The sequence below is a fragment of the Aphis gossypii genome, chromosome 1, assembly GCF_020184175.1.
Source record: "Aphis gossypii isolate Hap1 chromosome 1, ASM2018417v2, whole genome shotgun sequence".
NCBI lineage: Eukaryota > Metazoa > Arthropoda > Insecta > Hemiptera > Aphididae > Aphis > Aphis gossypii.
This window is the reverse complement of record NC_065530.1, coordinates 87,138,651-87,163,610: the sequence shown is the minus strand read 5'-3', so window position 1 is coordinate 87,163,610 and position 24,960 is coordinate 87,138,651. Positions and strand designations below refer to the sequence as shown.

Below are 24,960 nucleotides of genomic sequence, written 5' to 3'. Positions count from 1 at the left end.
AAGTCTAGTGTATTATATTACTCATACAATAGTTTTCACTTTTCCAGTGAAATTAAGAGATACATTTTGTTCTTTGTTTTTATATGTTTACAATTTTATTCCCATAGCAACCAACTTAATGTAGTCATAACTTGAATTACTAGCCAACTAGTGTTTTATAAATATTTTTATTTGTATAATACTATAATAAATTAAACATGGAGCTTTATAGACTAGATTACACATTGTTAGGCATGGTTTCTTCAAATTGCATGAAAGTTTTGCCAATTTCTCAAAATGACGAAGCTGAAAAGAAGACACAAAAGGTATCATGCTATAGAAAAATATTTATGATTTATTCTTATTATTCATTTTCACATTAAGTGTAGATCATTGTTGGTGATCAAGAAGGGATTGTTCAAATGTTTCAAATCCGCAAAGGAAAAATTAACATGTTATTCAAAACACTACCTTTAGAAAAAATAACTGAAGTTTGTTTAGGAGGAACACTTGGTATCTAAACAATATATTTGTCCTACACTAATAAATTATATATTTATTAATCCAGATAATTAATACTTTTAAAGGTACTGTTCAAGATAAAATATTTTTGTCAATGGGTACATCTGTTCGTGGCTATACTAAAAAGGGTCGAATGTTTCTTAGTTTTGATACTGGGTTATTGGAGTCAATTAAATGCATGTGAGTAGATTCTGAAAATAACTGTTGTGTAATTTGATTATCGTTATTAAATTAACTAAATTTATGGTTATGTTTCATGTGTTATAAATTATAATACATTAAATATATTTATTGGGATATTTAAATTTAATTATCATTTGCTAAGTAATTACTAATTTTAATGAATTTAAAATTTGTAAAATTATTTTTTATTAGGTATGTTACTGGAAATGAACTTTTGGTATCGGGAAAACATTTATTTAGTCACTTTAATGATTGCAAAGATATTAGCACTTATTTATGTCCAGAAGTAATCAATAGCATTATAACATTAGATGTAATAAAGGTAAACTATAAACTATCATTATGACTTTTTTTAAATTACTTGTTATCGAAGTATAAATATTTATTTAGATGCAAGGTGTTATGCCTATTCTAGCATGCGCAGATTTATGTATCAGAATACTCGAAGGATCAACTGTAAAAGAAACATTTTATTTGTCATCAGAGCCAACTAGTTTACATTTAATGAAAAACAATGGAGGTTCATATGGAAATGAATTATTAGTGGGATTGCAGAGTGGTCATATTGTACTTCTTAAAATAGAAAAGTATATTTTAATTTTAATTGTTGATAGCATTATGTTATACTGGTACTAAATTCTAAATTATTTTTTATTTACTTATTAGAAATGCTTCTACTAGTATTCTTTGGGAACTTGTTACTCAATCAAAACAAGGAGCTATAACATGTATTGATTGTTATGAATTTAACGGAGAGGATCATCTTTTAGTTGGGCGCCAAACTGGTTCGGTTGAAGTTTATTCATTAGAATCTCATTCTGTTCCCATTGAAAAATATAGATATGTAATTTTTAAAGATTTTATAATTTTAAGTTACGGTTAATGTATTTATTATAAACTTTAATAATATTTTAGAGTTGTTCAGAAAGTATAACTTCAATTCAAGGTGGAGCTATAAGAACTTTTGGTATTCCAGAAATTGTTGTCACAACTTTTACAGGTTATTAAGTTAAATTAATACTTGACGTATAATACTTAAATACTGATTATTGTATAATTTATTTTAGGTTGGCTTTTTGGATTAACTTTTGTTGACCAACATATTGATAAAGAAATTGTATTGGATTCATCAAATATAATTTTAAATGATGAAAAACAAAAAATATTAGATATAAGGTAAGCATATTATGTTTCAATTATTGTTAAATTAACAACAAATATTAAATACACATAATGTATAGTTTATAGGCATTATTTAAATACCTAGAATAATATGTACATTTATTAAAATGTTTTATTATAGTTTGTTCTTCCTGTGATATTTACCATTCAAACCATTTTAAATATTTAGTTATTATGTAATTTGAATCTAAATGCTGTAGGACTGAAGTAAGTGATCTGGAAAGACAAGTTGCTATAGAAAGAAACAAATATTTGGAATTCACCCAAAAAAGTTCAAGACCTTCTGTTTTACCTTATTTAGCTATTAAAAATTCTGTAAGAATAATATATAATTTTTCAAAAAAAAAAAAAAAGTTAAGTTAATTGAGTATACAGTTAAATAAAAATTTTTTATTTTTTTTCCACAGATGTTTTTAGATTCAGAAAATTTAATTTATCATTTAATAATTGAACTAGAAGCCACTATTGATAATGTTTTATTGCAATGCAATTGTTTAGTTAATTTGATTGATGTTGAAAATAATAATAACGCTGTAGTGAGCAAAAGTAAATGTAAAGAAGAGGTATTAATAGTTTATATTATGTTTATAATAATTAAATAAATTTGATAAATGTAAGTGTACTAAATAAATTAAAAATCAGTAAACTAAAATTTTTAACAATTATTTTTTATAATAAGTCTATTTTATGTAGATAACAGTTAGTGAATATTAAGTATTATAAGTGATGTATAATATGTAAACAATTTTTTTTCAACTTATTTTCAATCTTGTAAAAAAAAAACATTTTACATATTTTTGTTTTTTTTCTTGTCAGATAGATTTTAGTATATTTTTTATATATTAACTTATTATATATGTATTAAAAATATATATAGATATAACTCTTGACTCTTCATAACGAGAAATAGATAGTTTGATTATATAATATTTAATAACAATTATTTTAAAAGATTAATTGAGTTGACCATATTTTTAGTCTTAATCAATTTCTATACTATTATTTATAGCTATTATTAATGAACCCAAATTTTCTTATTTTCTTGTTTTAATAATTTATAATTTTTAAATTTTATTTATCAATTTTAAATAAATTAAATGAGGACTCTATCTATAATAAAAGTGGTTTGGACCTCATAAACTATTGTTTCCTATCTATCATGTTCAAATAAACCCTATGTAATCTGACTTATCAGATTAAAATGTATTGAAAATAAATATTGTTAATATGTTTTTGATTTATATTAATAAGTTTTGTATTTTCCTTTTTAGGATAATAACAAATTATTAATTACATACAGATGTCAATTAAACACTACAAAATTAGAACTGAAAATGTGGTCACACGAAGGTGATTACGGAATTTTAACTGTTTATATTACACCTCTATTACAGCCTAAATGTTGTCAAGTCTGTAAATTTCCTATCAAGCCACTTTTATATCACCAAAGAACTAAAAAAAATATAGTGTAAGTTGTACTAGTATTAGATATATACATTTTTTATTTAGAACATTTATTATTTTAAACACTTTTTTTCTAAAAAAAATATTGTTATTAAGATTATAATTATTAATTTTGTTGAGTAATACCTGTAAAAATATATAATATATAAGGAATAAAATATGATTGGTATATGGTATAATATTAATACCATTAAAATACTTATGAAATAAAATCATTTCTAGTTATCAGCCCCAGAGTTTTTTGACATTATCTGGTGGATTTAGTCTATCAGAAGCTCATTTGTGGATTTCAAATTGCTTGCCAGGGTTCCCTGAAAAACCAGCTTCTCAAGAAAATTTAGAATATTCTTTTGAATCAGTAATATTAGATACAGTTTTATTATGTGCTTATAGGTAGTTTATTTAATCATGTTTAAGTGCCATTAACCTAGATTAAATAATATTACTCTTATTTAATTATTTTAGTCGGGGATCAATAAATATAAAGACTGACAATATTACTGCAATTGCAATCCTCAAGGACAATTTCAGTAGAGATGCTACAAGGAAAAATATTAAATTGGATATGACTTATGGTTTGTATATTAGATTGATTGATATAATTTATAGTTCATCGACATATGTTTATTGTATACAGAAATATCAGAAGATAGTTTAATATTGATGATTGATGTAATTGTTTCTAAATTGAAAACCGACATAAATAATGACAAAACATTGAAGCTTATTAATGCTATAAAGCAGCTATCGGTTAATCCTAGCATAAATGGAGAATCACTCACAAAAGATTATTTACTGATGCTTTCCAATGAAGAAAAATTAAAACAAGAAGCATCTCTAAGACCATCACGCATGCAGCGTTTACAAGGTGTGAATGTGTGATAATTAAATGAAACTATTTTATTTTTAATTTAAATTTTATTTTTGTATCTATCATTATTTTAATTTTTACCATTTAGCTATTATGTTGGCATTGTTTGATGATTGGCATAAATTGAAAGGGTTAAATGTGAAGCCTAACTCGCGAGAAGATTTACAAGAAGCTCTACTGACAAGCAATACATTGGACTCATTAATTAGCATGTTTGAACTTTAAATGTTACCTAATTAATTTAATAAAGTAATATAAATTAATTATTATTATAAATATTAAGTATATAATATGTATATGTGTATATTTATATATGGTACCACTCCTTCACAAATAATACACCTCAAAAAGTCAAAAAACGACAAAAATTTGAGTTTTAATAGTGGTTTCTTGTATGTATTAGATGCCCAATTGCCAATAAGAAGGGATTACTAAAAATTTGGATTTTGAAGATGGGCTTATTCAAGAATTTTGTTTTTGGAAACAGAAATCGAAAAATAGTTTATGCGTACTGCATATAGCATGTTAATATTGTCACCATTAGTTACAGAAAACAATAATATAAACTAGTTATATATGGCTAGTTAACATAGCGGAGTTTAAATTGGATTAATCGGAATAATCCATTATATTATTTTATTGTCATGATCAACACCATGCAGAATCAGCTATACTTAGTAAATATATCTACTATAACAAATTACCCTTTTACAAATTCACATTTTTCAACAATTTTCATAAAATTGTTGTTAATAGATTCAGCAAGACCTATTGTGTCATTATATAGTACTATAGTGCTACATTTTAATACTTATTTTTTACTTTTAAATCTATAAATAATATAAAATATAGTTCATTTAACTGACGTAAAATTATCATATTAGATTCTGAACGGAGTGATGAATATATTGATTTTACAATGATGTGTGTTTTTTTTTATGTCTGTCGACAACATTTGGAGCAGTAAAAATGCTTCGATTTTTGACTTCAGCCCCTCTTTGAAAAGAAAATTGAATCTAGTTGGTACTTTGGGGGGTCAAAAGTTAAAAATGTTCAATATTTTTGAAATGAATCGAGAAAACCCCCAAAAAAATGAGGGAAAAACGGGATTTTTTACGCAAAATCAGTTTACGTCAAAATCGAATTTTTTATTTTTCTATAACTCAAAAACTAATCGATGTAAATACTTGAAATTTTCACCAAATGTTTATATTAGCGCTCTCCGTACACAGTTTTCAAAGAATTTTGAGTTTTTTTTGAACTATTTATAGACAATTGAAATTTTCAATTTTTCCAAGTATTTTTTTTTTAAATAACGATAAAAAATTTTTGGCTGACCAGAAAATCTTGAAAATTTAATACAAAGTTTCTTATAAGTTGTTCTTAAAGTGATAAAAAAAAATCCGAAATCGTTAGTCACAATTTTTTTTTATAAGTTCTTAAAGTTCGAATTTATACGAAATATGTCAAAATTGCGAAAATTTGCAAGTAATCTTGTGGTTGGAAAATCGTAAAATTTTTTCTTTTATAACTAAGTTTTGAAAATTTGGTATAAGGTTCTCCATAATTTTTTTTTCAAATATCTGTAAAAAAACTACCGGATTCAGGCAAAAAAATTTTATGAGTGTTTGAAATTTAAATTTTTACAAAACCGCGTTAAATAACGATTTATCCTCAAACGATTTTAAATATTTGTTATTATTCAAAAAGTATAAGTCGTAGATACTTGAAAATTTTACCAGTTATTTAGATTGGCATTTTGTTTACATGATTTAATTTTCAAAATATTTTGAGTTTTTTGAGCTATTTATAGACAACTGAAATTTTTAATTTTTCTGAAAATTTTTTTTTGAAGTATCGATAAAATTTTTTTGGTCCTATCAAAATACTTGAAAATTGTATACAAAGTTCCTCATATGTTATTCTTATAGTGATTAAAAAATTATAAGAATACATAGGCACAATTTTTTTTATTAGCATTTGAAGTTCAAATTTTGACAAAAACTCGTCAAAATCATGCATATTTGCAAATTATTTTGTAGTTCAAAATTCATAAAACCGTTTGTATTTATACTTAACGTTAAATATTCTAGACTGACAAATCATCTCCGTTCAGAATCGTTTTTCGTATACAATGATACCTATCATTGCATTCAAATTTAACCTACCCTAGTCCGAGGTCCACCCCACCCCCTAATGTACAGCAGAGCGGTACTCACTTGCCGATTTTTTTTTTTTATAGGTACCTATTTTGTTGCTATTGGTTACAAAAAATATAGTTATTTTAGTTGATATAATTTTAGACCATTTATTTTATATTTGGCCATAAAAACTCGTAACTGTTAAATATCTGGTCAATTTTTATTTAATAAAGTTTTAAAAGGATAAATCTATTGGATTTTTTTTTGTTGCTGTATCAGATGGAAGTAGGTATATTATAATTTATACCTAAGTATAAAAGTTTTTAAATAATTAAATGATAATTACAGTCCAGACATGAAACGTTTTTTTTTTTTTTTAAGTAAGTACCTATTTGCTAGTTAATAATTTTTTTTTAGTTTCATTTAAAACAAATAAATAATCTTAACAGAATATTAATATTTCATACACTATATTTAGTAGTTACAGCAATGTAGATCGATAAACCATCTTCTCTCAGTTTCGTTTTTTACATGTGATGATATTAATATATTATTGAATTCAAATGTAATACATATAGATTACAGTTACTTATTTAATGACGAGGTACAATTGATAATCGACACCTTCTATATAACAAAGCAGAGCGATGAATATATAGATTTTACAATGAGATGTACTTTTTTTCTGTCTGTCATCATTTTTTTAGACAGTAAAAAGTTTCAATTTTCAAGTTTCGGGATAGTTACTGATAAGATAACAAATTAGATCTAATTGGTTCTTTGAAGATCAAAAGTAAAAAAAAAATCATTGTATCTTTTTTATCAAATACTTATTTATAAATTTATAGGTACCTACTAGGTACATAATATAATACGTGAGTACTGAGTAGATCCTTGTATGTGGTAGCGCTTATTGAGAAAAATGTTTTAATGCTTTAAATTACTAAATTTTTGTGGTGTATAACAGAAATAGGCAACTTAAAATTACTAGAGAGCCAATTTTTTGAAAGTTAAAATCTAGCGGGCTAGAGTATAGAAAGTAAAAAAAAAAGAAAACTCAAAATATACATTTTAATTAGCATTTATTTTGTTAATAATAAATAAATAGTCATACTTCCATGAGTTGTTAAAAGTTCTATTTTCATAATCAATTTTATGCTTTTTTGCGAACATTATTAAGCACTACAAAACATATGAAAATAATAAATTCAACAACAGCACAATATAAATGTTAGACGGGTCAGCTAAAATAGGCTTGCAGACCGCCAGTTGCCCACCCCTGGTGTATTTGTATTAAGAATAATTATATTTTACACAGACACACAGACACGTATAGTATTAGTGTTACTTTAGTCCTTTATACACAATTAATAAAAATAATTCAGTAGGTTGTATTTTTTTATTTAATAATAAATATGATAATATTTATTTATACCAATATTTACCTTTTATTTATCATAATATATATATATTTTTATTAATAATGACGTATTAATTATAACTTTTTAGTTTTTAAACTTTGTTTTTCGCATGTGTCAGTCGTTCTTGAGTTCTAAGCTTTTAGTTGCAGATATGCGTCAATTCTGCGTATTATTAACGTTGTTTGTTTGACATCATTCTGTCGAAATACGTTTCTCGACCTATCTCTCCCAGGAGGTTTCAGCACCACCTACTTGAAGAATTCAGTTGTAATTGGAATTCGGTAATATATTTTCGGTGTTGTTGCATTCTGTCCGGAATCTGCAGGAGGAGAGCTTAACAGCTTACTGGCTGTCATCGTGGATGGTGGAGCCATCTCCACGGTGGGTGCCGGTGATGGAATCGGCGGATTTCGTACAGTGTGGGTATCATTTATGTATCTGATTAGATCAGAAATAAATGCTGGTACGACGACGGGTTGTCTGTTACCTATGACTTATGATCATTCGATGGGTTTTGTCGAACCATTAATCCTTAAGTTGTGGCGGGACGTTCTTCGAAGTACGGTTTAGTCAACATCAAAATTCAAAATTCTATGTGAAATATTCATTCTGATGATTTGCGTTGAATTTTTCATTTAAAAATACAATTAATAATTTGTACATTATAAATAAAATAACATGTATGTAAATATTACTTTGGAAGAACGTAATTTGATTTTTGATTTAGCTGATATTTACACTCAACGTTTTATAATCATTTTTAACTATTGTTGTTTCTGACATTAATGCTTCGATTTCTTCTTCTAAATGTCCTTTTATTTTAAACTTAGACTGTTTGTCAGTCAACAACTTATTAACTTTTTTTTTTATAAATTCTGGACAGCTACTGCCAATTTATTCGTATCATCAAGTTTAGTTCTTTTCAGTATTAACATATTATGCCAAATTTGTTAGAAAACATCCTTCAATGTAGTGCAATTAGAAATACAAGACCAAAATCATTTTAGCTACATTAATTATATTATTGATCTCTATTCAAATTTTAAAAACTTATAACTATTTTTTAGAAAAAATATTTTGATCTTTAACTTTGAGAGTGAATTGTGATTATAAATTATTGATATTTTTTTACTCACAAATGTCGTGTCAATAAGTCAATATGACAGAATCCGTTAGTGATGTGAGCCGAGAAAACATTTTTAGCAAGAATAAATGTAATTTTATTCTTTAATTAATAATTTTATTGATATATCATATATATGTGTATAATCTTTATTACACATTTTTATCACAATCTCCGAGTATATTTTAAAAATATATATTTCATTAGTACCCAACATTCGGGTAGTAAAATATAAACAAATATTGTACCTGTACAAAGCAAGTAAATAAAATATGGCCCTAATCGACCGTCCGAGCAAACTCGAAATGTAGGTATACAATATAATATAACATTTACCTCTTAATGATATGTTAATAAATCGAGATTGTGTTTTATTGAATATAATATATTATTATACTATGTATAAGCATTGGGCATGAATTCATGGTTTGAATTGGATTAATAACTCTAATATAATCTAAAATAAATCATTATTCCTATATTTAAATTGAAAATCGAAAATCGTGCGCCAAGCTCTCACTCCCGTCGACATTTGAAACTAGAACTGCGCATCGTACTCTTGCATATATTATATTACATATTACCTACTGTTATATCTATTTAATATATTTATAATTTGATACGTGTGTTAAAGTCGCAGTGTGCGAACAAACGCAGGTAATCTTATTAGGCCGCTATAATGATTATAAACTATGTTGTATTCTTGTATATATATAACATTTTGATTTATTCCGACAAATATATTTAAGTGCTTATAAACAATATAAACAATAGCCTATAGCTGTGTATCAACATTTTATTATTAAAAGTTCTAATAATGGGTGACTATCCGTACATCGTCTTGATAACGGCCACCGCATGTATTAATACATATACCTATTCAGCTGTTATTTAGATAGATGTGAAAAGAGACAGAGAGAGAGAGATAAAGAAAATACTAAAAATAATCAACAACAATTCATCACGTGCATAGACCTAGCCACTTCGATCATGATTAACCTCGCTGAATATTAATGTATTTTTTTTTTGTTCGACAGCAACACAGGGTTGGACCTTAACAATGGATCGTTATTCTGAATACCAAAGTATTATAATATGTATAATGAATATATAGGTACTATATAGTGTATACATGTATTTAATAATATCTTGCGGCTCAAAGGATTCACCTAATACGCGTTTTTAATCAGATGAATTATCATATAATATTTTTACATGAAATTAAACGTTCGTATTGTCCACCGGGAAGAAGATTGATGGTGTGATGTTATTATTTAATATTTTGTATCGTTTCATAATAACAATGTAATATTCTTGTTGTAAAAAAATTAGTATCATGCGATAGCGCACGTGATGTTGACTTGAACTTGGCAGGATTCTAATAAAAACAAGACCAATTCGGTTGGAAATATACAATATAATACTTATATATTACCAAGAAGATTCGTAAATGTATTTGACACGTGGTAATGAGATATTTTGCGGTATACTTAGTATTTTTTTTAACGTAATATGAGGTGTGATTATTGCTTTATTTTACTTTTTGTTGAAAATTATTACTAGCATTCAATGACAATATAAGTACCTGCCAATATCATACTATGTACGTAAATTATAAAATGATAGTATATTGCGTTTCGAATTCGACAAATAGCGGACGTTGTATTTTGAATTTTGTGAAATTTCTATTGTTGCTTCTGCTGAACGATGAGACGAATAATCATTCCGACGCGGAATCGTGTTTGGAATGCCTGGTGTTGGAAAAAAAAGGAAAACGATAGTAATAAATAATAATAATACGATAGCACAATATATCCACCCAAGTCGCACGCATCCCAAAACAGCGATTTATTTGAGCCTACAACGTGCGAAGAATCTCTGCTGATTTTTGTGTTTTTTAGCTGTATGTTTATATGATAATATTTATTAATTTATGATATTCGTTGATCGTGATTGAAACTGTATATAAATGACAAATTAATAATTATATGGTTTTGTCATTTGCTAAGTCTCACGCTCAATACTACCCATACAATTAATGTAGCTTCATAATTATTTGTATACATGCAGACACAGAATAAAGGAGCACAGAATGTTACACTATTTGGTGCTTATTTGTTTAGGTGATGGAGAATTTGCGTTTTCCTAGTATCTTTGCATGCGCTCAGTTCAATCATCTGTTCGTGCAAATTGCAAAACTCCGTTGACTGCATCGGCACGGCACTTTCCAGTGTCATTATTAGGTTCGTTATTGAAAATAATTATAAAAATATTAACCAATATTGATTCATATAACTGATGTACCTATACTGGCTATACTGTATAGGTATAATTAGTACAAAAATTCCAAAATTCTTGCATTCAATTGTTTTTTTGTAAAAGTCGTAAAATATTCAAGATAGGTAAGATAGATTTTTTTTTTGTGAAATGGTTAAAATAAATACTAAGTTTAACTGTAGAATAGTGTGGAAGTGCATAATTTTGACTAGGTATTTTGTTGTTTTCACCAAAAAAAGGTGTATTGTAAATTGTGGTATTTTCAATAATATCATTAATATTCTATTTCTAATATATGTAGAGAATATTTTCATATAAATATCATTTCAATTCATTTTTTATTTTATAATTTTAGAGCATCTTTTGGTAATTTTAATTATAATATATTTACATATTATTTAAAATATTTTTAGAGAAATATAAGTTCCAAGAATACTCATCAGATATGAGCGCGTTTAGATAATTTAATTCAAACTTAACTTTTTTTTAACGATTACTACTTATTAAGTTATAACGTATATGTTTATTATATTAAGTTACAATAATAGATTTAAAAAAAGAATTATTAACTTAAATGTCTTAGTAATAACGATATTTCTGATTAAATTACATTATACATACATATGGAATATATTGTTTAAATGAAAACTTATATAGATATATATGATTTTTAGGCAATAACCATTTAACAGTACTTAACAATATTTCCGACATTTTAAATAATCAAAAATAATGGCAGAGAATATAAAATGAATATAGACCTTTTAAGATGCTCCAGATCTTCGGCTATGGAATCGTATAATACTACAAGGTCATAATATAGTGTATAAAGATTCATTTAATTTGCAAAACGGATTGTACAAGTAATCGATGTAGGTACCTACTTATAAAAAAATAATGCATTACGTAATTCAAAGTTGCATACACATCTAGTTATAACAATAAACAAGATTAATTTGATTTGTGTGTTCATCTAGTCAATGTTGTAAATACGTATATATATTATATATATTGACAAGTATATTTGATTTATACTTCATTGAATACATTATATCTGATAAAGTCTCAGCATTGACATTGGCGCTAATGTTATTGTCTTGGCACCTACCCGTTATTACCAAAAAATTACATCACTGACGTTAAGTGGTTAAGTAGTAAAAAATGAACACACATACACAGTTTTACTTTACACACATGTACACAATAATTATTCTCATATATAATTTATTATAACCATATATTATATTGCAATTACCTTCAACTCGATAAAATGTTTGAACTTTTTTTGTTACCACTTTTTACCATAAACATAACATATTAACATCTATTCATTAATCTAATAAATTGATTCGTTTTAAAATTATTTACGCATTATTATGGTAGGTATAAACAATATAATAATTCTCTTTATAATAAGGCCATCGTCGAATAATATGAGTTTACAATTGCGTTATTAATATTTTGTAGGTATACCAGAATACATATATGTTTTATTATTATAGCAATCATTGATTATTTGTTGACTCTCTACCCCGCCATATCGATGAATTAATAATTATTATTTTTTTATTTATTAAGAAAGATACCACACTAGTCATGGTCATTGGCTGTTATATTTTATTGCATGTCTTCAAAAGTTCAAAATAGTTTTTATCATAATTAATAAATATTAGTTTTACATTGATTTACATTATGTAGTTCGCTTAGATTAGATTGTAAATAGTATGTTTATGGTCGAAGAAGTCCGGCTATTTAAATTAACACGATTCCGTAAATTTTCGGAATCGTTCTTCACCCAGAAGTCCAGTGACCAATAGATTTTTGTTGAATATCAAAGTGATTACTTGAAAGTTGGGATTAATTGTGAAGATGGTTTTTCGATACATTTTACAGTCATTCATGAATTAACTAATTTCACATTTATTTTGTATTATTCGTAAAATCCCTCTTGTATGTCGGTACGTGTTATTGTGTTAATATTATAATAATGGCCACTATGAATCGTTTATGTTTTTATCCCAGTTAATTGAGGATTATGATGGGATAATAGACTAGTAAATAATATAACTCGAGATGTATATATTATAAGCATGTACAACAATAAAGCTTATAATTTATAATAATCCATAATAATATATTATAATATTATATAGTTAGCCCCATGTGAACAACTGAGCATAGTTTTTTAGCTTACGGTTATTTATATTTATATACTAGGTATTTGAAGTGAAGTGTATGTATAATAAAAACACACACTCTTCAAAAAATCCGTATTACGGAATACATGATAGTTTTTCACAAAAATATTTTTCATGCCTGTGCGTTTGTCTACGGTTTATGTGATTTATATTATAATCATAAAATATAATTTAATCCCGTTTAATTCATTTTTTTTTTTACCAATATAGGAAATAGAAATTGTATCAAAATAAAACATGAAATACATTATAATTTATTTTATGTATACTAGCTGTGTGTACATAAAAAATATAATTTGTACAACATTTTTTCAAGCCCGATATTCACTATTTTAAGGGCTTTCTAATATTACTATGCTCAAAATATTAAAAATTGTCTCTTATCATAGGTAACTTTCGTATTCATTTTTACTTATTTGATATTTTGATTCGCTAAAAAAGTATTTGGAAGTAGTGTCGTTGGATGCTTTCAAGTTTATCTGTCTTTTACACTAAATAATTGTTAAATAATTTATTTATTGTATTTTTTTTTGTACACAGATGTTTTTGTATTTAAAATAATTATAATAATGTTGGATGTTTATTATAATATATTAATAACTAGTCGTTTTTCAAAAAAAAAAAAAAATTAATAATAATAACTAGGTACATAACCCTTTATTTAATTTTGGTAAGTACTTACCACGTAAACCTTTATATTTATATAAATTGTTTTATTAAAAATAATTATCGTCTTTTCTATTTTAAATAGACGAATAAACAGGTATGGTATATGCTAATTAGCCATATATATACTTGCTTATTAGTATTTACATATATAACTTAAGTCAATACCGACATACAACTAATACTATATAGGTTCATGGTGCATAATTGTATAAATAGTTTAAAATAAGTTGAATATTTTGAAATAGTTGTATTCGCTGTGTACAAAATAATAAACGAGGTAAGCTAAGATAAAAAATTGTTATATTTTGTTTACATATATCTAGTTTTGTTAAAATTCAAACATTAAATGATTTCATATATAATATATTAATTTAGAATCAAGTTATAATCATTTTAAAATTGTAAGACTTTGTAAATTCTAAAATATTCATAACTTATTTAAAATTAGGAAATCAAAAATAACCATAGTAAGGGCGCAATTAATATTACGTCTTTTTAAAAACATGCTTATGAAACATGCCTGCCTATTTATTTTACAAAAAGTAGTTTAAAAATACAATTTGAAACACCGTGTTTAAACTTTTAGTTTTCACCCAAATTCCAACCTACTATAACGGATAGTTGTATACTGTTTTTTGAAAACCCCTCTGCGCGCTTGTGGAAAATTCGATTAGGCTGTGGCGTGATCAAAGGCCGCGTGAAAAGTCATATAAAAACTCCAGTGTAGCACTGCAAATTATAGTTGTGATAGGTAGTTATAGTATATGTACCTACGATGTGTTTAGCCCTCTTGCGTAGTGTCGTCTCTTTGGCGAAATTCCACAATAAAGCTGTGAAAACACAGGTTTCCGTTACCTACTTTAACAGTTTAATTAAAACCACGCCGCAGCGAATTCATACATATACACAACCCATATACACATACACACACAGACATTTATGAACACTCCTTAATTATTTTGCTTAGCCGTTGTTCATATAGGATACTCGACTTGATCGCATTGTTTAACTTGTCAGTTTAATATTTCATCGGGCGACATGAGCTACATATATAATATATTATACAATAAACATATATAATAGGTATTATATATATCTTGGAAATAATGCGTATAATGCTGGTATAGGTTTAGGTACCTTATTCTGTACAGGGTGTTTTGTGTTGTATACTTTCATACATATTGTGTGAATGCCTGCTCACCAATTATAAAAGTATATGCATTTAATGTACCTGCTTCCAGCCTAAACTCTAAAATACTTGAAAATATAATAAATATCATATTGTCAAAGATTTTCACTGAATATTACTAATTATCAAAAGTAGTATAAAATTAGTTTATATTTAATATTTTTAGAGACGACAAACAACTTATTATTTTCGTTTTGAGCGGTAAGTTAAAAATAAATTTTGTATTATAAAATAGTATTTATTATTGTCATGATAATAGTTTATTTCAAAAATATATTTAGTCGAAGAGAAGTTATAAGCTATGAGGCACCTAGTATACCCGGATAATTCGAGATCATACAGTGTGCATTAACAATAATAATATTAATAATACAGGTAGTTTTTCATTATATCTATAGTATATACTATTTGTATTGCTTTCCTGTAGCAATGCTTAATTTTACGTTACGGCAACAATATTTTTAAAATTTAAATATATTATTCCTTTAAAGAAATTATAAAAACTTGAAAAACAAATATGACATTGGAAAAAATATAAAACAGAATAATTATAATTACTATATTTTATTAAAGAACGTTCATAAAAATATAAATATATATATAATACGTATACATTTTTATGAATTATACTTTCACTTTTTTTTGATAAGTGTTTAACGACGAGAGTGAAAAATGGAAAACTATTATTTGTATAAAAGGAAAAAAAATGTAAATTTTTATATGAAATATGAATACGTACCTACGTCCTACGTTATATGTTCATCCACGTTGATCAATAAAACACATAATGTTTAATATCTTACGTTAGATACATTCCAACCTTTGAATTTTATATTAATTTTTTATATAATACGTATTCATCTGGTATCTTTATACTTATTGAAAGCTTTCGAATTTTTTAACTTCGTTTATATATTTTGTACGTCATTTCTATGTTAATTTAAAATAAAATAGTATTAAAATTAAAAGATCAATAAAATTAATTTTTTCATCTATTGGAATTGTATATTTTTTAAAAATTTTTTTATAAATTTAAAGATATTAATATAGCAATATTAGTCAATATTCAACGTTTACTAGATAGTGTTTCATCATAATTAACATTATTGTGTTTTCATGTAACAAAAATGTTACACAAATAATTATATATTTACAATTTATATAGTATAAATAACATTTAAAAAAATATTTATTGTTATAACTTATTAAGATTTAGTTAAAAAATATTCAGTATGTGAATAATACGTCCATAAGAAAAAATAATATGTTCTTATTATGGAAAGTAGAAATAACTAGTGTTCATTGTTAGCTAAACAAAAAGATTTATAAATACAAGTGCTTTAATTAATAGTACGTAGGGATTCGAGTGGTAAAAGTTAAAGCCTTTACTAAGTCATAAATACTTAAAAAACATTAATTACAAATTACAATAAGAGCCTACTAAATAAATTACAAATTATTAAGTGATAAATTTAAATAATTGAATATTATTCAAAATAATAATATTGTATTTACAAAAATGTTCGCAATTTGACTAAAAACTCAAATGATCTTTTTCGAATCATCAAAGAAAACACAGTCTATGAAATGTGAAATATTCATTTACATTTTCTCATTTAAAGAAATAATTTTGTCTATGGAAAAAATATCACTGTTACAGGTGTGTATCAGCTTGATTTAAAGAGAGGACGAATTAGGACCATTAGGTATATATGATATAATATTGGATGATATAATTTTTTAGCTGTTACTTTTGGGATTTAGACCATATTTTTATTCCTTAGAATTTTTTTTATGATTTATTGAGTATCCTGTAATGGTATGAATATTGTTTTTTCTACTTAAAGTTGTTAAACTGGTTTTTTTTTTTTGAAAATGTATCATTTAAATATGCTCTAAATGCCTCTTAATGACTGAGTAATTGAAAATAATTTAGATTTTAAGGTTAGGTATGATAATAATAATTATTAATTATTTTATAAAAAGAATAAATTATATTTATTGTGTTAACTTAGTTCAGTACTTAATAATATTTACTGAACTGGATTTTATAAATATTATAAAATGTCAATGAATTGTACTCATTTTTAATTCATAGCATTTCCAACATTCTTTGTTGAACAGAAATAGTGTCACCCAAAATAATTTTATGTTATATTTGTTGTAGTACTTTAATCTAATTAAATCGAATTTCAAACGATTTGCTAATGAGTAGGATAGTATAGACTATTAGTTAGAAGTACCTATCTTCTACTTATTTAAAATTTAGATGAGCGGTATAGTGGAATAATGCTTTGCGGGATACCATTTTGCAAAAAATACTCTACTCTTCTAAAATTTAAATACTTATGAGTTATAACTAACTAAATACTCGTTCAAAATTAAATTTAAACTCACCCATAAAAATAATTCAAAAATACCGTGCTTTCCGTTTAGGAATACACAAGTAAAAAATATGTATATTGTAATAATTTCAAAAAATACAAAACTATAATTTTTCTTTCCAAAAATGTTGTTTTGCGAAAGCATCAAATTTCAAATGAATTGAATATTTTTTTTTAATTTAAAAATATCATAAATAAAACTAAATTACGATTAATTAATAATCAAAATAATTAAACTAATTTAAATTAAATTAAAAAAAAAAACCATCTTTAATTCGTGGTAAATAATTTTGAAAACCCATAAATAGTGTTGAATAAATTTGAAATTATATATAAGTTAGTAATTTCTGCTTAATAAATCAAGTAAGATTATAGTTTAAGTTAATCTAACCTAATCCAAAACGAATTAGTTCAATTTATTAATTTATAAATACGACAAAAAAAAATTCACATCAACTATATAGGTATTTGTTCACAGAATAGCATATTTTGAATTTATATTTTATTTTTACTCAATTTTTTTTATGATATATTATAACCATGCGGTAAATTATTGACGTTCACTTAATTGATACAGTGATTAATTGACAGCTAAAAGAATTGACAGGGATGAATTGACGTTGGCACGATAAATTGACGATACGCCTTACAATTTATGTACGCATTAATAATTTAAAATACATTAAATATTCGTTAATTCAAGCTTTAAGAATACAATACTTAAAACTAATTATTATCTGTTAGAACTAAAATCACATAATAAAGATAAAAATTTGAATACAATTCTTTTGGTCTAACTTTTGTACTACTTACCTATAGGTATTATTTAAAAAAATAAAAATAGTTTTAGTAAGTAAGGCTTTTCAAAATATGAGGTTTGGTGACTAGTTTTATCAACTAAGTAAGTACTTTCATACTTTTAATCAGACATGACAATTGTTATATATTTATATTTTAATATATTTAATAAGAACATGCACCCTGCAATAAATCAATATTAATTAGAAAAAAAAGTGATTTTTAAAAGCTTTATCATACATTGCAATTTATAAAAATATTTCACTTAGTGTGTCATTATCCTCTGATTCTATATTAACCAGATAGGGATTATTATTTTTTGTTTCAAATCATTAGGATGGCTTAAAAAATTGTTGGAGAATCCCGAAAACAATTTAGTAATTAACATAGATAATTGTATTGATTTATTTTTCAAGGTCTCGGTACTGAATGATATAGTATTTTTTAGATCCCATTTTTTTAGATGTTCAAAGAATAATAAAAAAAAACCGAAAAATTTAATTTAATATACCTCTAGTTAAACTGATTGAAATATTATAAAACTTTATTTAAAATATTGAAAATTGGTATACTGGTACAAGCTATATCATTAAAGATATTGAAATAAAATATGAAAATCGTTACAAGCCTTCAAAAAATGTCTTTGTACTACCTATATTAAATTTTTAATAAATCAAGTAAACGCATGTACAATATATTTTTTTTTTGTGCGATAATCTGAGAAAAAAACTAAAGAAATATAATACTATGTTTCCAGTCAATAAATCTTATACATTTTAATTTTAATTTTATTATTTATTTATTTTTTTTGCAGTTTTATGTGTAATAATATTTATGTTAATAGGTAAAGTTTATAATTAACACAATTAGTTTTACTGATTAAAAAAAATACACTGTTCTAAGATTGAAATTGATTATTTGAAAAAAATAGTTAATACACATTTATTTTTTAAAATGTTTTTATTAGATTGAAATGATGTTAAAATTATAATAGTTGAAAATATAAATTTTAAAACACCATATTATAAATCCGTGGTTTTGTACTGGTGTCACGTATTACCATGATGTGTGCCGCAAAAAAAAATATATTTTTACCATGTATTTTCTAAGTATAAATATAAGGCGATTTCTTTATCGTTAAATACTCTTTGTTTAAAAATGTATTAACGAAAATGTGTTTTCAAAAATATTTTTCTTATATTTTTTTCAGTTGAAATAAAACAACAATTTTTTTAGGTTTTTTTAACTATTTTGAATGACAACATACATTTTTAATTTCATATTCTGAAGCAGAATATTTTTCGAATTATTTCAATGCAGAGTTTAAATTCTGACGAGTAGTTTTTGAGTTATGAGTATATAAAGTTCAGATTACGGAGTGGAGTGATACGAGGATACTCCGCATATAATGTTGGTCTACTACTTCGTTCAGATTGTACATAAAAGGTTAAGGGCTACTATTATGGATTATAGTAGTGTTGTCCGATGGGTACTTTTTTAAATGATTTTATGTTATCAACTATAATGTTTTATTTAAAGCAAAATTTTCCTCAGATCGTTGTACATATAAATATATGAAAGTGTCAAGATTATGTCCCTACTATATATTATTCTATTATAGCAAAGTTTCAAGTTTTGATCACATTTCGTCAAAATGATGAAGTATTTGATAACTAGTTCAAACTTTTTCTGATTGATCCTCTATAATATGCAGTATTATGAAACCTCGGAGGAAGTTTTTAGGAAAACAGAAAAAGGGTTAAGTATTGTGTTTTATAAATTTAGCTAATATGTCAAAGAGTTTCATCGGATTTATATATAATATATTTTGGATGACAGGAGAATTTGTAACAAAAGTTGAGACTTGAGACTCGTCTAAGATTAGTATCAAAGCCACACACGTGTTTCTTTTAGTAATGGTTGTCATAATGTTGTTAAAACAATGCATTTGCATATTGTTTTAAAGCAAACAATCGTGTTGGGATTTGTGAAGATGAAAATTTTCAACTCTATTACAAATAAATTGTCAGACATAATAATGCTATTTTAAAAATACACATAACATTTAAGTATCTAGAAATTCATAAAATATAAAAATAAAATGGGTATAAGTAACACAGAATATTTTAAAAATTAGTCTACAAAATGAACATGGATTAATCGATGTACGCGAAGAAACTTTTAAAATGTTATGAATCAAATTATTTAAAATAAATATTTATAATAATAAAATAATATAATAATTATAATAATTATAATTATAAATTTATAAATTATATATTAATAATATACAATTAAAATATTATTATATTATTTATATCTAATAATTATTTATCAAATATTTTTAAGTATAAGTATAACTAAACGATTTGTTTGTAGTTAGTAATTTTTATTACTTATTATTATTTATAATATGCTTAAAGTTGATCTAAATTTTTTTTTTCATTTTTTACAATTAATGTTGTCTTAAAGAAGTAATACCTTAAAAGTTAAAAGAAAACAACATTTTTTAGGTAAGTGAGTGCATATTAATACATAAATATTTATAATACATTACGTGATACGTATAGTCCATTTTTTTTTCAAAAAAGAATAAACTTAAAAGTTATTCCATGAAGATCAACATTTTTACAAGAATGTTACATATTAAATTGATAATATAAAATACCACTCAAATCAATTATAAAAATTTTAATAAAAATATCACGTATTTCCATAGTGATAATTATTTTGATTCGAATTATTATAAAATAATCTTATATAATAAAGCGTGAACAATAGTTCGTTTCACTATGAAAAGAGTGCGCCTCGGTCGCCGTTTTTTCTTCCATGGCCCGCCGCCGTCGTTATCGCGAAAACGGGCGGTTCTCCAACGCCGCCGTCTCGATAACGCGTTTTTCTTAGGTTAGGTTCGATTATTACGCGGGTTTTCGACGATTTTATTTTTTTTTCGATTTTTTTTTTTTTTTTTTTTTATCGGCTGTTTGTTATATTAAAATATGTTGTTGTATTTTCAAGTGTACGTTGCTTTGGGAAACGTTATATTAAATAGACAATTAATATTAATATAAGCTTTATTACACACGAACTATATGGAATTATTATACAGGTATATATGATGGCATACTCTTCATTTACATATAAAATTGATATGTCTCATAATATAAAAGCCCCTGAAAGAGTTGAGTACAGGTATAGTTAGGTAAGTCAAAGTTGCAATTGCAAATATTCTTAATCATACCTAAGAGTTTCTGTAGGAAATGTTTATGACACTTTTGTTATAGTATTTTATACGTATTTAACGCGTTTTCGATTTTCGCTCGATTATTATGCGGTTTTTCGAAAAATGTTCGCTTTTTTTACGATTTTCATACTTTTCCGAACGTTTTCCGTTCCGTTCCGTGCGTTTTGGGGTCTTCCGAGTACGACGACGTTTTCCTTCGATTTTTTGTTTTTATTCGACTGTTTTTTCCGATCTGTCTGATAATTTGTATATTATAATACAAAATGATGTTTTTTTATATTCAACCGTTGGTTGTTTGTTTTGCTGTGTGTTTCTAGACGACATTTCACCAAACAATACAATGTTCGTGTACATGATTATAATATGTTATAAAAATACCTATAGATATGAGTATTTCAACTGTACGTTGCTTTGAGAAACGTTAACGGCTTATTTTGTAGATTTATTATTAAATACGTTAAATAGATGTATGATTAAGGTATTTAAGTAGGTAGTGTTACAGATATACATTAAATAGATAATTAATAAGAATAATTAAGCTTTATTACACACGAATTATACGAATTAAAACTGAGCTGAACGAAAAATTCGTCGCAACACAGAAACGGTTTAAGTGCTCGAGATTCGGCATCAGTATCCAGCTTAAACTGTAGTCGATAGGATAAGGCGTAAGTTCCCCGTGGTAGGTAATAGGAGGTAGAGCGGGTTCGATTCCCTCTCTGGCTGTGCCTTTGGCGCATTTTTACGGCGACGCTCTAATTAACGTCTCTTCCGCCCGTATCCAACAATTTTTTGCATTTTTTTTCGAGTTAGTTTTTGATTTTTTAATTTGAATTTTGAAAATTAAAGCTATTGCTTTCTCTTATACGATAAATACATACGTCTACGATTTTTTTCAATACCATATTATTACGATTATTATAAGTATATATACATATAAAGTGTAGACGTGTAGTATACGCTACAACGCGTTTAAGGAGTACGTAATTTTGAATTGATATGTTTTATAAATTAAAAATATTTATCTTTTACTTAATACTTAAAAAAATAATATATGTTTTATAGTTTCTTACACTTACATATCAAAAACAATATCTGAACTTTGACATTAGGAGGTATGAAAATTATGGATTTAACTTTCGGACATTGATTTACATCATATTATGATGACTGATAGCTAGACATTCAATTACCATTTTCACTAAATAAATTTTATAATATAAAAAAAAAGAACCAGGCATGCGACGGGACACGGTATGAGATTGTTCATATTATACTATATTGGTATCATAACCTACTATTTACACATTGTCCGCGATCCGGCGCAGTCAGATTGCCTACGTGGTGGGTTTAATGCCGTTTAATTCGATTTTTCCCAATGATAACTGACAACTCGACTTGAATGCTCGCATGTAATTCGACTTTATACTTATTATCCTACAATACAACATTAGACTTTCGACGTCGGAAGCGCAGGCGGATTGCATTGTCAGACATAGATTTAGGTACGTGATGATTGATAGTTAGACACTCGACTATCATTTTCGCTAAATACATTTTTTTATATACAAAAAGAACAGGGCATGCAATGGAAAACGGTATTACACCAGTTTAGGACTGATAACTAGACACTCAATTACCATTTTTCGTATTTATTTACTCCACTTCAGTACTTTTCTTACTTTTTTAGTGTATGATTTCTTTCTAGACACCCGATTACAATTTTCCATCAAATTCCTGATAACACGATGTTTACACAACCCCCTCGAAGGCGCCGAAGGCGGCTTCCACCAGCCCAGAAATCGAGGCACACCGACCCCCTCGAAGGTTAAGTTAGGACCCCCTCGGCTTCTTCCAAACCACCGGAGGTTAGATTAACTAAAATTGTGACTACTATACTTTTTACGATATTTTCTTTACAGTCCCGACTCCGACCTAGGGTATTCACTTAGACCGAATTTCACAGCAGAGCGAGGCACACCGGCCGCTATTATTATAAGTATATATATATACATATTATTAAGTGTATTACTATAACGCGTTAAGGGAGTACATTTTGAATTGTTATGTTTTCAATTTTTATGACATCTGATATGTTTTATAGTTTCTTTTATATCAAAAATAACATCTGAACTTTGACATTAGGAAGTATGACAATTATGGATTTAACTTTCGGACATCGATTTACATCATATTATGATGACTGATAGCTAGACATTCAATTACCATTTTCACTAAATACATTTTATAATATAAAAAAAAAGAACCAGGCATGCGACGGGACACGGTATGAGATTGTTCATATACATATATATATATATATTGGTATCATAACCTACTATTCACACATTGTCCGCGATCCGACGCAGTAGGATTGCCTACGTGGTGGGTGGGTTTAATGGCGTTTAATTCGATTTTTCCCAATGATAACTGACAACTCGACTCGAATGCTCAAAATATGTTATTCGACTTTATACTTTTTATCCTATAATACAACATTAGACTTTCGACGTCGGAGGCGCAGGTGGATTGTATTGTCAGATATAGATTTAGGATACAGATTTAGTTACGTGATGTGATGATTAATAATAGCTAGACACTCAACTACCATTTTCGCTAAATACATTTTTTTATATACAAAAAGACAGGGCATGCAATGGGAAACAGTATTACGCCAGTTTAGGACTGATAGCTAGACACTTAATTCTTTTCTAGACACCCGATTACAATTTTCCATCGAATTCCTGATAACACGATTTTCACCCGACCCCCTCGAAGGCGCCAAAGGCGGCTTCCACCAGCCCAGAAATCGAGGCACACCGACCCCCCTCGAAGGTTAGGTTAGGACCCCATCGGCTCCTCCCAAACCACCGGAGGTTAGGTTAACTAAAATTGTGACTACTAGACTTTTTACGATATTTTCTTTACAGTCCCGTCTCCGACCTAGGGTACTCACTTAGAGCGAATATCACTTAGACCGAATATCATTTAGATCGAATTTCACTTAGACCGAATTTCACAGCAGAGCGAGGCACATCTAGTCTTATATAATAAAGCGTGAACAATAGTTCGTTTCACTATGAAAAGAGTGCGCCTCGGTCGCCGTTTTTTCTTCCATGGCCCGCCGCCGTCGTTATCGCGAAAACGGGCGGTTCTCCAACGCCGCCGTCTCGATAACGCGTTTTTCTTAGGTTAGGTTCGATTATTACGCGGGTTTTCGACGATTTTATTATTTTTTCGATTTTTTTTTTTTTTTTTTTTTTTTATCGGCTGTTTGTTATATTAAAATATGTTGTTGTATTTTCAAGTGTACGT

The 24,960-nt window shown here is 26.4% G+C and overlaps 1 protein-coding gene and 1 long non-coding RNA gene across 3 annotated transcripts; both read left to right on the top strand.

Moving 5' to 3' along the window:
• Positions 1–8: 8 nt before the first annotated feature.
• Positions 9–4,493, top strand: LOC114132703 (Bardet-Biedl syndrome 7 protein homolog). 2 transcript variants are annotated; one of them, XM_027998273.2, is made up of 15 exons: positions 9–305; positions 369–492; positions 567–681; positions 877–1,006; positions 1,075–1,271; positions 1,351–1,528; positions 1,600–1,684; positions 1,752–1,860; positions 2,067–2,181; positions 2,274–2,429; positions 3,138–3,334; positions 3,553–3,723; positions 3,796–3,905; positions 3,968–4,198; positions 4,290–4,493. In XM_027998273.2, the coding sequence occupies exons 1-15, from the start codon at positions 198–200 to the stop codon at positions 4,424–4,426; spliced, it is 2,163 nt and encodes a 720-aa protein (XP_027854074.2). In that variant the 5' UTR covers positions 9–197; the 3' UTR covers positions 4,427–4,493. The 2 variants fall into 2 exon arrangements, with proteins under 2 accessions (XP_027854074.2, XP_027854154.2); XM_027998353.2 differs by having other exon boundaries at positions 127–305; positions 364–492.
• Positions 4,494–9,542: 5,049 nt separating this feature from the next.
• Positions 9,543–12,413, top strand: LOC126548987 (uncharacterized). Its single transcript, XR_007603121.1, has 4 exons — positions 9,543–10,145; positions 10,219–10,352; positions 10,450–11,129; positions 11,838–12,413. It is a non-coding gene; the product is annotated as an uncharacterized LOC126548987 (long non-coding RNA).
• Positions 12,414–24,960: the final 12,547 nt, after the last annotated feature.